The 13,955-nt window shown below is 46.6% G+C and overlaps 1 protein-coding gene across 4 annotated transcripts in view; it reads left to right on the forward strand.

Annotated features, from left to right (window-relative positions):
- Positions 1-13,955, forward strand: part of Mgat5 (alpha-1,6-mannosylglycoprotein 6-beta-N-acetylglucosaminyltransferase) — a 288,591-nt gene that overhangs the window by 192,693 nt on the left and 81,943 nt on the right. For all 4 annotated transcript variants that reach the window (XM_087581590.1, NM_023095.1, XM_087581591.1 and 1 more), the window contains 1 exon segment: positions 4,767-4,900. In XM_087581590.1, the coding sequence (XP_087437716.1) occupies positions 4,767-4,900 (134 nt within the window).

The following is a 13,955-nucleotide window of genomic DNA, read 5'->3' on the forward strand; positions in this document are numbered from 1 at the left end:
TGTTGATTATGCTGCTGTGCTGGGTGACTATTGACTATACTGACTGTTGATTTTGCTGATTGTTTCAAATGACTGTTAGGTTGAAAGTGTTGACTGTGCTGTTGGTGATGCTTGTATTGACTGTCAAGTACGTTGTTCTTAAAGTCTCAATGTTCTCCTTTCCTTGGAATGTTACCATTCTTTTTATTTTTAGAAAAGTTTTTGGCTGGGTAATGCCTTGTCCTTTTTATTTGCCCTTTCTTTTGTGCATATGTGTATGTTTGTACGTGTTCATGTATGCATGTTTGTAGGAATGTATGCATATGGAGGTCACAGAATTATCTTGGGTGCCATTCTTCAGAAACACTCTCTACCTAATTTTGAGACAGTCTTTCAATGACCTAAAGCTGGCCCTTAGGGTAGGCTGGCTGGCCGTCCATTAAGCCCCAGGGATCTACTTCCCCAGCACTGGGTTTCCAAGCATGCACCAAGCACCATACACACGATACCTTCTCCTCAGCTCCAGCGCTCCACTCTCTTTGATATCATATTTTTTCCTTATTATTGCTTTTTTTTTCTCCACAAATCACAAGCCATCATTTTCTTTTAGTTATATAGATCATCTTTCTTCTTGGCTAACAAGCCATATTGTAAACATATTTTTTTTTTAATATTAGCCTTCAGGAAAGAAAGCCAGGGTTGTTCCTTTCTGTCATTTTATGAACCGTACACATCTGGAAAACATGCCAAGAAAACTGGACAATCCAACCCTCCATAGAATCTCATGTCCTTGATATTAAGAAGGGCTGTTTGGATGGGGAAAATGCTCTAGGTGGTGGTGCGGGTCAATTAGGAAAGGCTGTGTTGTTATTAAAATGGCCACTGTTGATTGGTATTTGATGCTTGCTGTGTGAAAATGCTCCATCTCTCAGGGCTTATGGATATGCACAATGGCTTTCCTTCTTGTTTTCAGTAATGGTCTGAATTAGCAGGAACCAGCAGGGGGTCTCCTGGTGCTTTAGCCTTCAGTCTTTGTTTTGTGGCAAAGCTACAGTTTCATCAAATGGCAAGCAGGCTTCCTGGAAATTTTCTTGCCTACCCCTTTCCCTTTAAATATGAACAGTGACATCTAGGGATAGAGCCCCATTCGTATCGCACTGGCCTAGTGTACATGAAGCCTTGGGTTCAATCCCAGCACCTAATAAAGCGGGGCAACAGTGCCTGCCTGTAGTCCTGACACTGAGGAGGTCAAGACAGGAGGATCCAAAGCTCATGGTCATCCTTGAGCACTTGTGATATGTGAGGGCAGCCTCCGTTACATGAGACCCTATCTCAAAAACATTAAAGGATGGGGGAGAGATGCTTCAGTTGGCAAGATGCTTACTGAACGGCATGAGGACCTGCATCTGGATCCCTGCATCCAAAAGGCCCAGCGGGATGGTGCACATTTGCAATCCCAGCATGGGGAAGTAGAGACAGGAGGCTCCTGGAGCTCTCAGGCCACATACTCTAGCCAACTCAGTGAGTTCTAAACTCACTGAGAGATTCAGTCTCACAAAGTAAGACAGGGAACAATTAAGAATATTCTGGGTTGCATGCATACATACCTGCCCACATATACTGCACATAAGTGCATATGCACATATATGCACGTACACATACAATGCATGCACACAAAAGAGACCGTCAGACTGCGGTCCTCTTGCTTGATGGCAGGGGATCAGGACAGCACACCATATTATGGTCTCGTCAGACCTCTCAATGTGCAATAAGCCCTTTACGTTTGTTTGCATGACCTTGGAAAAACACTTGTGAATTCTGTCTAATTTGCATAAGAACCTAGGGCATTTGATTAAACTTACTAAATGCTGCCATTCGACTAGTATTCTAGCATGTACTACAGAACGAAGGCACACCCCTTTCTCTCCACAAGAGCCCTTTGCTGCGTGTTGAGGATGTACGAGAATGTGAGATACAAACGTTCTGCAGCATGCCAGCTTTTACACCAGATTCCCAGCTAGAAATGAGGCCCTGTGCTTCTGAGTATCTCTCTCACTGTAGTGTAACCTCGAGCAACAAAGATGTTCTAGGAGTCATTTGGCATTGCTGCCAAGGTCTCTCTTAGAGAAAGGCCAGCTCGCTGCCTTGGACATGGGGGTGAATATATGTTTAAATCCTTAGAAGGTTCCTGTTGTTTCACACACACGGAGGACATCCAAGCAATGGCAGAAAGATTAATACAGCACAGGTATAAATGTAGTTCCAGCATTTAGCCAAGGAGGACCTTGAACTAGAAGCCCTCCTGTCTCTTCATCCTGAGTACGTGGCTTCCAAGGACTGACACTAGAACTTGAACTCTGGCCTCCGCATGCTTGCATGCATATATGTGAACACATATGCACACAAAAGAACACATGCACACACATGAACATATGCATGCAGACCTGTGAACACATGTACACACAAACACACATGTGCACACATGAACATACATATCCCCAAAAGAGAGACCTGTCATTGTGCTAACAGTAGTTCCAAGAAAGCCACATAAGAACCCAAGCAAGGACATTATCCCAGCGCAGTTCACTCTATGGCCATGCTGTTCCCTCCGTCTTGTCTTTTCCTCGTCTAGACAATTCGTGGGAACACATAGAGACTTCAGTTGACAGTTGTATTCCCTGGAGGACGTACCGTGGAATTTGGACTTCACTGTTTTTATTCTATTTTGTTTTCAGAACCTCAAAGTGGAAATTTACAAAAATTTAGCATAGTTTTCCGGCAATAAAAAGGAAGAAGAGGGGCTGGGGATTTAGCTCAGTGGTAGAGCGCTTACCTAGGAAGCGCAAGGCCCTGGGTTCGGTCCCCAGCTCCGAAAAAAAGAACCAAAAAAAAAAAAAAAAAAAAAAAAAAAGGAAGAAGAAAGTCCTTAAAAGTGTTGCCACCATCTCTCCTAAATGTGGGCTTTAATTTTATTTAGTTAGTGGAAGTTGCTCAGAAGTCTAGTACTAGAGGACAAGAGCAAACAGAATTGTCCCCATGGGCCAACCTCACACACTTAACTCTACATGGTTTGGAAATCCTCGGTTAAATCAGCCCAGCCCAAATCAATAATGTTGGTTCTCCAGTTCCTTCCTCCCAGCCGTCCGCTGTGCTTTCCCACCTGTGCTCAGAATGCTTTTCTTGTAGAAAACCAGCTTGTGACTAGTGTGTGCTTTGCAACCCCGTATAGTCTGTGCTGCAGCTTTTCCGCTGTGCCATCAAAGCTTGAAGGCAGTCACCAAGTTATAGACTAGAGTATCAACAGCAGGATGTGGCCAGGTTCCAATAAAACGTTTCCACTGTGGAAATATGAGGGATCTTCATGGAATTTTCCTCTGCTGTGCCTTTTAAAATCATTTGAGAATGTGAAACCTTGAGAGAGTTCAGTCAGTGAAGTAAGTGTTGTCCAGTGTTTCAGAACCTGAGTTCTGGCCCCCGGGCCCACGTGACAAAGCTGGACGTGGTGATACATGCTTTTAACACCAGCCATGGTGGGGTGGGGGATGGGTTAGAGACAGGAAGATCCCCAGGCTCCCTGGCTAGCCAGCCTAGCCTATTTGGCAAATTTCAGATCAGCAAGACTTTGACTTAAACGAAGCCAAGGAAGATAGTGCCTGGAGAACGTTAGCCTAAAATTGACCCCTGACCCCCCCCCCACACACACACATTTGTTCTCCCCTGTGCACATATGCACATACACAAACAAACACATACCCAGGCACACCAAGGAGTATAAAACCATCTCTTAGATCACAGCTACACTGAGAACCGGTGGGTGAGGTTTGGCTTGGTTTAATGAACCAATGAGACTCTTGGACTGCCTCAGTGTCTAACCAATCTAGCAGTCAAGTTCTAGTATGTTCTAGTTGGATGTATAAAAGCCACCGCCGCCTACTAGATGAGATTGAAGTCTGTTTTGTGTTACTACAACATAATCCTGGAGCCAGACTCGTTTATTGTGAAATGGAATTTATTGCTCACTGTTGGAAGCTGAAAAACCCCAAGACCGAGTGGCCCCCATCCAGGGAAGGCCACATTCTACTGTGCAAAGTTCTGGCCTGGGTCTCTAGTCATCTTCTCATAAAGCCGCTAGTGGCATCTTGGGCCCACCTCTGTCCCTAATTATCCCCAAAGCCCCGCCTTCAAATGACACCAGCACACCAGTGTGTGGAGTGCCTCTCCAGTAGGCTGTGGCACAGACACTGCCTAAAGTCAAATGATCTAGGTAGGATGGGAAGGCTGACTCGGCTAATAGCCTTGCCGCATGCCCTATGCTCTAAGCAGAATAGGATCCATAGAGATAATGGCATTTCATTTCTTTCATCGTGTTCGTTAGGTGCCTACTGTGTGCCCAGACCTACCTGGGTGCTGAGTTTACTGCAATGAATCCTGCAGGCCCCCTCCAGCATCCATGGTCCTTTATTCCACTGGTGTTTGGGGCCACCTTCAGCGGCTAGCCTGTTCTGTCTGCCTGGGTGCCTGGGGCCTTCTTTGTGGGTATGGCGCTGGCGGTGCTTAAGCCTCCTGGTCAGGGACGTGGCTTAGAGGTAGAGAGTTTAGCTAGCTTGCAGGTAGAGCTGCGTTTAACTCCTAGAATGATAAAAATCAATGCAAAATGAACAAGTAAGAAAATAAGACGTATGCTTCTTCCCAGCGGCACTTTTACTTTGAAGTGTTTGTCCGTCTGCTTCTGTCTCTGGAACTATAGCATCCGGGTTGTAGTTTAACGCTGGGTGCTTTCCTTGCAGGTGCATGCTCCGGGTGCTGGACTCCTTTGGAACAGAACCTGAGTTCAATCACGCAAGTTACGCCCAGTCGAAAGGCCACAAGACCCCCTGGGGAAAGTGGAATCTGAACCCGCAACAGTTTTACACCATGTTCCGTGAGTATTCCTGCGTGGACCCCGCCTTTCAGAAAGCTACCGACGACAGGCGCAGAGGTTAATCAGACAACCATCTACCTGGGGTCGAGGTTCTCAGGAGCCTTAGCTGGAAAAGTGTGTGTGAGCCCTTTGGAATTTTTCCTTGGGAATAATTTTTTTCAGATATTGAAATTGAAAGTCCACGGGAGCTTTTTGTGAGGAGACTTAGAAATTCCTAGAGAAAAGTGTTCAATACAAATTACCAGTAGAAGAAACATGGGGGAAGCCTGCAGATCAACCTTCAAATGAGCGTGTCCCAGCATCGTATCCACGCTGCTGAGGGGCCATTGCGTCCTGAAGAGGAATCCACGTCCTCCCACTCTGTCCGCACAGCTCCGTCTTAATTATATGAGCATGAAGTTTTTGTTTTGTTTTTTTGGTTTTTCGGGTTTTTGTTTTTTTGTTTGTTTGTTTTGTTCTTTTGGAGACAGGGTTTCTCTGTGTAGCCTTGACTGTCCTGGAACTCAATACATAGACCAGGCTAGGCTGTCCTCACAATCACAGAGCTCGGTCTGCCTCTGCCTCCCGAGTTCTGGGATTAAAGGTGTGAGCCACTACCACCTGGCTGAGCAGGAAGCTTTTAAAAGAAAAAAAAATAAATAGGACTGGAGAGATGACTGCTCTTCCAGAGGTCCTGAGTTCAAATCCCAGCAACCACATGGTGGCTTACAACCATCTGTAATGAGGTCTGATGCCCTCTTCTGGTGTGTCTGAAGAGAGCCACAGTATACTTATATATAGTAAATAAATATTTTTAAAAAGAAAAAGAAAAAAATAATCTCAGAGCTGGGGAGACAACTTAGCGGGGACTTGCTCTGTAAGCTTGAGACTGCAGTTCTGATCTCCAGAAAATATGGAAATGCCAAGTAAGAATAGTAGTATGCCTGCAGTTCCAGCCCTGCTCTCCCTCTTACCCCCACACACACACCCATTGGGTGGAGATGGCACTGCCTGGCTAGAGTTGACAAATCAGTGAGTTCTGGTCCAAGTGAGAGCCTGGCTCAGCATACAAGTAGAGAACCACTGAATGAGATACATGACTGAAACCTCTTGCCTCTACATGCACAATATACACACGTACATGCACAGATGCATACGTATACCCCAACACGGGAATACACAGGCATACCACATGCATGCATGCCTTTTCTGACTTAGGACTATTTTAAACTCAATTTTAAGCTTTGCTGGCCACCTAGCTACTGGACTCAGACCATTTTGCCGCCCTTGCTGGCGTTTGTGTGGCATTTAATAAGCTCGTGCAGTGAGGGCGTTTTCTCTGTGTTCCAGAGAATCACCTACTGTAGCGATAGCTTTAGTTTCAGACGAGTGACTTTATTGAGAATGTAGCAAGCAAAAGTTTAAAAAAAAAAAAAGGCAGGTAGGTTGTAAAACAGCAACGTGGGTACTTATAATACCCAGTAGACAACTGGGGTGACCTGAGAGACCAAAGAGGGGTGTGGTCATCAAGTTGGGTCTTCAGCGTCCAACAGACGCTTCTTGCTTCCAGAGCCAACTTCCCTGTGTGCTCAGTTCCTGACAGTTCACCGGCATGGTGGATGGGTGTTAACAACTCTTGTTTGGGCCCATGTACTCCCTGGCCCCGCTGCTGGGCTCTGAAAGGTCTCCATGACAACTGTTTCCTGTCATCTCTGTTCCCTCCGGTTGCTCTCTATTTCCCTGCTTTGGTCTTATTCTAATTAGCCACTGACTGTAAGACTAAGTGCCACGCTCGACAGTGGTGGTGCTAAAGATAAGTTATGATTAAGTCCCTACCCCACGAAGAGGAAAGGCTCTATTCTTGAAATGGAAGAGCTAGTGAATGAAGCCATTGATTTGAAGGCTAAGGATAGAGAACGAATTCTCTCTTTCCAAAGTTATCCTGATTTCATCTAGATGTTTCCATGCTGAAATCAATTTCTGAAATGTCAGTCTTAATTGCTTGGCTGAGTCAAGGCCCTATAAGTGCTTAAGCTGTCCTTCCCTTTCATGGCTGTCCCTCATGCCTTATGCAGATGCCTAGAGGTGATCCTTTGTTGGGTCCCCTAAATGTCTCAGTGAGCATGTTAGACCAATCCTTGGGAATTAGGTCTGGTGAAAAAATGGAATTAAGAAGGTTCTATAGGCTGGTGAGGTGGCAATTTAAAAAATCAGCCCATGTTTATGGGCTGGGGAGATGCTCCAGTGCTTGAGATGACCTGAGGTGGATCCCTAGGACTCATGGGAAAGGCTAGGTGTGACTTGGTGTGCCTGTAATCCCAGTTCTGGGCGGAGGAGAGATGGGTGGATGCCGGAAGATCACTGGCCAGTCAGCCTAGTCCACTTGGTCTCTTTAAAAAGTAAATGGTGCCTAAGGAATGATGCCTGAGATTATCCCCTGACCTCTACATGCATGTGCACCCATGTGTACACCTACACACACACACACACACACACACACACACACACACAAAGTCTGACAAAGAGAGAGTTGGAGAGACAGACAGAGACAGAGAGACAAGGAGAGCCGGAGAAAGAGAGAAAGGGTGTTACCTGTTTTTAAATGTTCTTTTGCGCCCAGAGAGCTTGGCGTGAGCATGCTGTGTGTATGATAGACATTGTCGTTATTGGAGTTGTATTGTCCTGTTATTGCCACCTGTCCCAGGGGCACAGTTCAGGGACCAAACTAATATTTGGCGCAGCAGGTAACAGATGGCTGTCAGCACGGCAAGGCATGATTAGAGTCTGCCTGGGGTTTGACTTTGCTACGAAATCCAGAGTATGGAGAGAAGTGCCAGCCAATCAGCTAAGCAGTGAGCTGTGTTCGGACCCAGAGGTGCGCCTTGTGCTTACGTGCACTTTCCGAGACACGATGGCAGTGACTGTGCACCTTTTCCCAGAGAGGAGATGGAGTTTTCTCCAATTGAAGAACTCAGCCCCGTGCAAACCTGCTGGGATTGTGTGGATGATAGCTTTCCTTCAAGTGAAAGACGTTCTCTGTTTAACATGCAGCGAAAGCCAGAAACAGAGAATGCTTTCTCTTAACCTGGAAGAGGGATATAGTTCCTGGATTCAGCAGAGACTGGGGTGGGGAAAGGTGACACAGTTGAATGCCTCTTAAGAAAAGAACCCACAGAGCAGAACATTGCCAACCACCCGAAACACGGAGAGCAAACAGCGCAGTGGGGAATGTTTACATGGTTATTTGAGACTGTTAGAGGAATGTAAGGGAGCCAAGATATCTGTACACAAGAGAGAGCCTATTTACAGCGTGGACATGGAGACCTCGGATGATCTCCAGTCTGAAAAGGGTATTAGTGAGGTCATAAGACGAAATGTTGGGCTGGGAGATGGCTCTGTTGGTAAAGCATTTGCCGTGCAAGCCTGAGGACCTAAGTTTGATCCCAGTCACTCAAGTAAAAAGTCAGGCGTGTTGGTACCAGCCTGTAATCCCAGCGCTGGGGGAGGGAAGGAGGGAAGCAGAGAAAGACACATCCTTGGGGCTTATTGGCCGGTCAGCTCAGCCTCGGGTTGATGAAGACAGCCTTGTCTCCCGACCCAGGTGGATAGTATCTGAGGAATGGCATCTTAAGTCATATCACACACATACATACACACACACACACACACACACACATACACACACACATACCCCACTACCACCACCACCACCACCACCATACACTACACACCATCACACACAAATGTTTTCAGTTAGGCCGCCCTGGTGAGAGTCATAAGTATGCAAGCCTTCAGACCAGGTTTCCCCAAACCTCTTTTTCCATATAAAAGAGCCTCCTCCTAGAGTAAGTCTGGTTGCAGATGTGAGAGAGGGAAAGCAGGGGAGCCAGGAAGGACCACAGGGGTGGTAACAGGAGTTCAGAGGGTCCCCAAGCAGCCTCAAAAGAACACTGGCGACAGTGGGTTAAGTCAAATGAAGGAAAAACAGTCCGTGGGGCTGGGCCTACAGCTGTCAGGAGAGTTCTCGCCTTGCCCAGCATGCACAAAGCTCTGGGTTCCACCCCCAGTGCCACATTAACAGGGTGAGGTGCTGCGTACCTGTAGCCCCAGCACTCAGGAGGTGGAGGCAGGAGGATGAAATGGTCACAGTTATTTGGCTACATGTCAAGTTCAAGATTAGCATGAGGCACATGGGACCCTGTCTTAAAAGGAAAAGAGAGGAAAGCAGTTGATGAGTTCTGAATGATGTGATGATATGCCAAGCAGGATGCAGTGGGTCACCTTTGCAAGTTGCTAGGATACCATCTCATCCCTCTGAATAATAAAGGGGGAAGAGCTGGGCTTTGATCTTCCTGCCTTTCTAGCACAAATTATATTTGAAGATAATCAAATGGTTGATGATAAGAAACTGTTCATAATGGGGAAACAGCACTGCAAATTCAGGCAGAATGAAGGATTAGGGGATGAGCATCCTCAAGCTCTTAATGAGAACGCAGATCCCGTAATCGTCAGCCACGGTGAAACCCATCAGGTAGCAAGGTGATGGAGAACTTTCCACAGACAGGGCTCTCTTCAGCACAGGAAATATGGAAATAAGCTGGAAAATGAGGCCCTGTGAGGCATCCATCATCTCGAGGCTCACCGAGGCTGGGGACGCTGCAACAGAAAACCATGTCTGTGCCTCGCTATCCAGACCCTGCCCTGAGTGACCTCCATGGTCAAGGGAGTCCCTTTCTTCCGATGTGACAAGACCAGCTTCTTGGGCAGCTATGGCTGGTCTGATGATCTACACTAAGAAGACTGTTTCTTTGAACAGAGAAGTGCCAAAATGTGTCATTTTTTTTCTTTTAATTATTTTTTTAAAAAGAGGCTTTCATGTGTTCCAGGCTAGCTTTGAACTCACTGTGTAGCCAAGGATGACCTTGAACTCCTGAGCCTCCTGTTTTTACCTCAGGACTACTAGTAGTAGAGGCGTAAGCCACCATACCCAGTTCATGCAGTGAAACTCAGGGCTTCATGCATTACTAGGCAAGTGCGGGCCTAACTCAGCCGTATCCCCATTCATCCCTTTTAATTTTTGTATTTTTCTTTCCAGAGCTGAGGACCAAATCCAGGGTCTTATATTAACTAGGCAAACACTTTACCACTGAGCTAAATTTCTATCCCCATCCCTTTCTGATTATTTGTTTTAATGTGACACATTTATTGATGTTTCGTTTAAGTAGCATTTACATAAGTAACATGTAAATGTGCACCAATGTTGCGAATGTATTGATACTCTTGTGCACTGAGCCTGTTTGATACTGCTACACCAGCCAAAGGAGAGACTCCAGAAGTAGAGTGAACCTGGAGGCATAGAATTGAGTCTTTCTTCAAAGCAACTGTCTTGGAAGATGTAGTGTGTCTCCTTTATCTTTTTGAGAAAGGGTTTCCTATGGACGTGGTACTCATCAAGTTTGGCTAGGCTAGCTGGCCAGCAAGCCCCAGGGATTCACCTGTCTCTACCTCCCCAGTTCTGGGATTTAAAGGATGGACAACCACACCTGACATTCTCCCACCTTTGGGTGCCGGGAATTGACCTCAGGTCCTCCTGGTCCACGGCTCCACAGCAAGCACTCTGCTCACCATGCTGTTTCTCTAGCCCTAGGTGATGGCTTGTTGAAAGAAGGATGGGTGTGCCATGCCTCCTGGACACAGATTCCCACTCAGGTCTTTATGCTTGTTTGCCTTCCAAACTGCACACTCAAGCCTTCCTGCTGTCTCTTGAAAGCTATTGGCATGGACTTCTAACCCTCAGAGCTCGGGGTGCCTTCCCTCTCCCTTGTCTGTGGGCTCACATCCTGACTGGATAGTAGAGCATTCCCAGCCTTCAGCTCTGTGGCAACCCCTCACCCTATATTTGTTTTGGGGTGTGTGTGTGTGTGTGTGTGTGTGTGTGTGTGTGTGTATGTGTGTGTGTTCACATGTGTGCTTGCACATGTCTATGGGTGGGCAAGCATGTGGAGTCCATATTTTTGTATTTGTTTGTTTTTCAAGATAGGGTTTCTCTGTGTAGGCCTGGCTGTTGTGGAACTCTGTAGACCAGGCTAGCCTCAAGCTCAGAGATCCACCTGCCTTTGCCCCCCAAATGTTGGAATTAAAGGTGTGAGCCACCACCCAGCTAGCCTAAGATTGACATCAGGCATCTTCCTCAAATGCTCTCTGCCTTCCTCATTGAGGCTGGAAGGGGGGGTGCTCTCTCTATTTTCTGTTTCCATCCTGGGATGTCACTCTGGTCTTCCTCTGTTTAAGGACTTTATCCATAAGCATCTTCTGAGCCCCTCACAATTTTTCTACTTCATGTATTACATTGCTTTCTACGCTTCAACACTACCAGTATTTCCAGTGCTAGTCAAGAATCTATTTAAATGGCATTTTTTTGTGTGTGCTCTGAATTTTGAGGATTATCTTCTTGTCTCATAAAGAGAACCAGCCTCACCCATCTCTAGGTGTCCAGATCACTCTGTCTAGTCATTTTGATGTCTGCCTTTGGTCTACTGTAGATGCATTTGCTGCAAACTCCTGAAGGTGATCTCTTCTCTTCTCTTTCTCTCCCTCCCTCCCTCCCCTCTCTCTCTCCCTCTCTCTTCTCTTCTCTTCTCTTCTCTTCATCAAACATGGTGTTTTATACCTTTACAAATGATGAAAAATATTTATCCACACAGAATGAAATAGAAAAGTTATTTAAGAGAGCAATCTAAGGAAGGAAGAGAAAACCCCCCAAATCGATGACTTAACTCTCATTCAGATAGCTCTAATTAGCTCATAAAACCTTTTCACAATTGTGTCTGGCTTCTGTAAAGATGTTGGCCAGGGCTTTTAAAAAAATCACTTTGTTTCATTGAATTCCCTGCCCCCGTCTTTTCCCGGAGACTGTGGCTTAGCAATGGCATCAATGCAGAGACTGCTCCCACCCACCTCTGGCAAGCCTTGGCTCTGGCCTGCCCTCTGCCTGCAGACTTCTCAGTAGCCCAGTGATGTCATTGCCACCACTGCCTTAGAGCTCTTCCTTGTTCCCTAAGCAAGATCAGATGTGCAGAGCTATTCTGTCTGTCTGTCCGTCTGTCAAGGCAATGGCTTAGATGTGAACCAGTCTAGCATCCTGGAAGGCTCAGGCCCCTGAGGAGCCTGGTTTTCTCTCTTACTGACTCTCTTCCTTACTTACCTCTGGTCTTCCTTATGTTTTTTCAACTGTACCAGATATACTTCTGCCCCAGGACCTATTCAGTGGCTGTTACCGTTTTCTGGAACATTCTTCCTTGTCCTTGACTTTACTGCTCTCTCATACCTGTAACTTACTTGACCCTTTAGTGGCATTTGCTGTGACCTCCTTTGGAAGTGCAGATCCTTTGCCCCACTCCCCATACCCTTCTCTGCCTTACTGCCTCTCTAACTTTTCATCCTTTTTCTTTTGTTTCTCTCTCCTTCCTGTTATAGCTAGAAGCTTGGGGATGACTGTTCATTGATGAAACTTAGTACGTGGGAGTCCTTATTTACTGAGTGGATTTAAATGAAGCCAAATGATAATATCTTTTCAGAACTGGGCTCATGCAACAAGTCAGGGAAGAGTAGGAAATCATTCAAAATTGTGCCTGGTTCTGTTGCTGCAGTGCCTATCCCACCAGAGGTCCTGGGTTCTATCCACAGCACTTCATAAACCTGGTGCGGGTGTCCACGCCAGGAATCCCAGCACTCTGCAGGAAAAGGGGTCAGAGAAGACCATTCTTTCCTACAAAGACATGTGCGATCAGCTTGGGCTATGCAAGAGCTTGACTTAAAAAACAATCTGCAGACTAAGAATGCTCTGTGAGATGAGAGGTCTTCCACTTCTTTCTACAGAGCTTCTATTCTCAGGGTTTGAAGAGTGACTCTTAGCCGCCGTTCCATTGTTACAGCTATTATTACTGGTTTCCACGCTGGGTTTCTGCTAGGGTGTGGGGCTCTTACAGCCACAGTATGATCAGAAGAGATGAATGGTGAGGGGTCGGAACTTGAGCCTGGCAACAATGGGAACCTTACAAGTAGGCTGATCCTCTGCCCTGCCAACCTGGCAGCTTTCTCTGAAGCTGGGTGCTCCTGTGTGGTTTTGCTCCGAGGACAATCAGGACTGTTGTTCCTACACAGACCTGCAAGTCAGAGTCGCCCAAGACTCTTCCCTCTGAGGGCCAGCCTACAGGAGGGGTTCTCTCCTTGGGGTCATCCCCTCCTACAGCGATTTTTGACACTTGATCAGCCCACTCCGTTGTGCCTCTGTGGACAGCTCGGACACTCGAAAGTTGGGCTCCACTGTGTATTGCTGTTTCCCTAGATCTTGCCCAGCCTCCTCTTCTCAGTGAGCACCATTTGAAAACATAAATTTGGGTCAAATTTGAAAATTCTAGCTACCCTCTCTGGGCTGCCTTAAAGTCCATTATGGGCTGGTGAAATGGCTCAACCTTTAAGTGCTTTAAGTGCAGAAGAGTCAGAGGTCAATTCCCAGAGCCTCTGTTAAAAAGCCACACAAGGGGATGTGTCCTTGTGACCCCAGTGCTAGAGAGGCAGAGGCACAGGGCCCTGGACTCACTGACCAGTCAGGGTAGCCCGCAGGCTGAACGCTAAGGGAGCCTGTCTCCAAAATAACACCACAAGCAAACAAGCATGACAAGACAACTTAGGGTCAGAGACATGGCTCAGCTGCTGAGAGCACGCCCTGCTGTTGCAGAGGAACTAGACTGTGTGCCTAGACCCACATGGCAGCTCAAAACTGCCTGCCACTCCTGTCCTAGGGAATCTAACATTCTCCTCATGCTTCCAAAGTCACAAGAAATGTATGTGGTGCGCATACATACATGGAAACAAACACTCATGTGCATAAATATGAACTTCTTTTAAGTGTACAGCTAGAGAAATGGCAGCCAGGATCACTCTCTGATGTGTATACACACAGACACACAGACACACAGACACACACACACACACACACACACACACATCTGCACATACGTGCATGTGTAGCTACAATAAGGGGTGTGTGTGTGTGTGTGTGTGTGTGTGTGTG

Source organism: Rattus norvegicus, chromosome 13, assembly GCF_021556685.1.
Source record: "Rattus norvegicus strain SHRSP/BbbUtx chromosome 13, alternate assembly SHRSP_T2T, whole genome shotgun sequence".
Classification (NCBI taxonomy): Eukaryota; Metazoa; Chordata; class Mammalia; order Rodentia; family Muridae; genus Rattus; species Rattus norvegicus.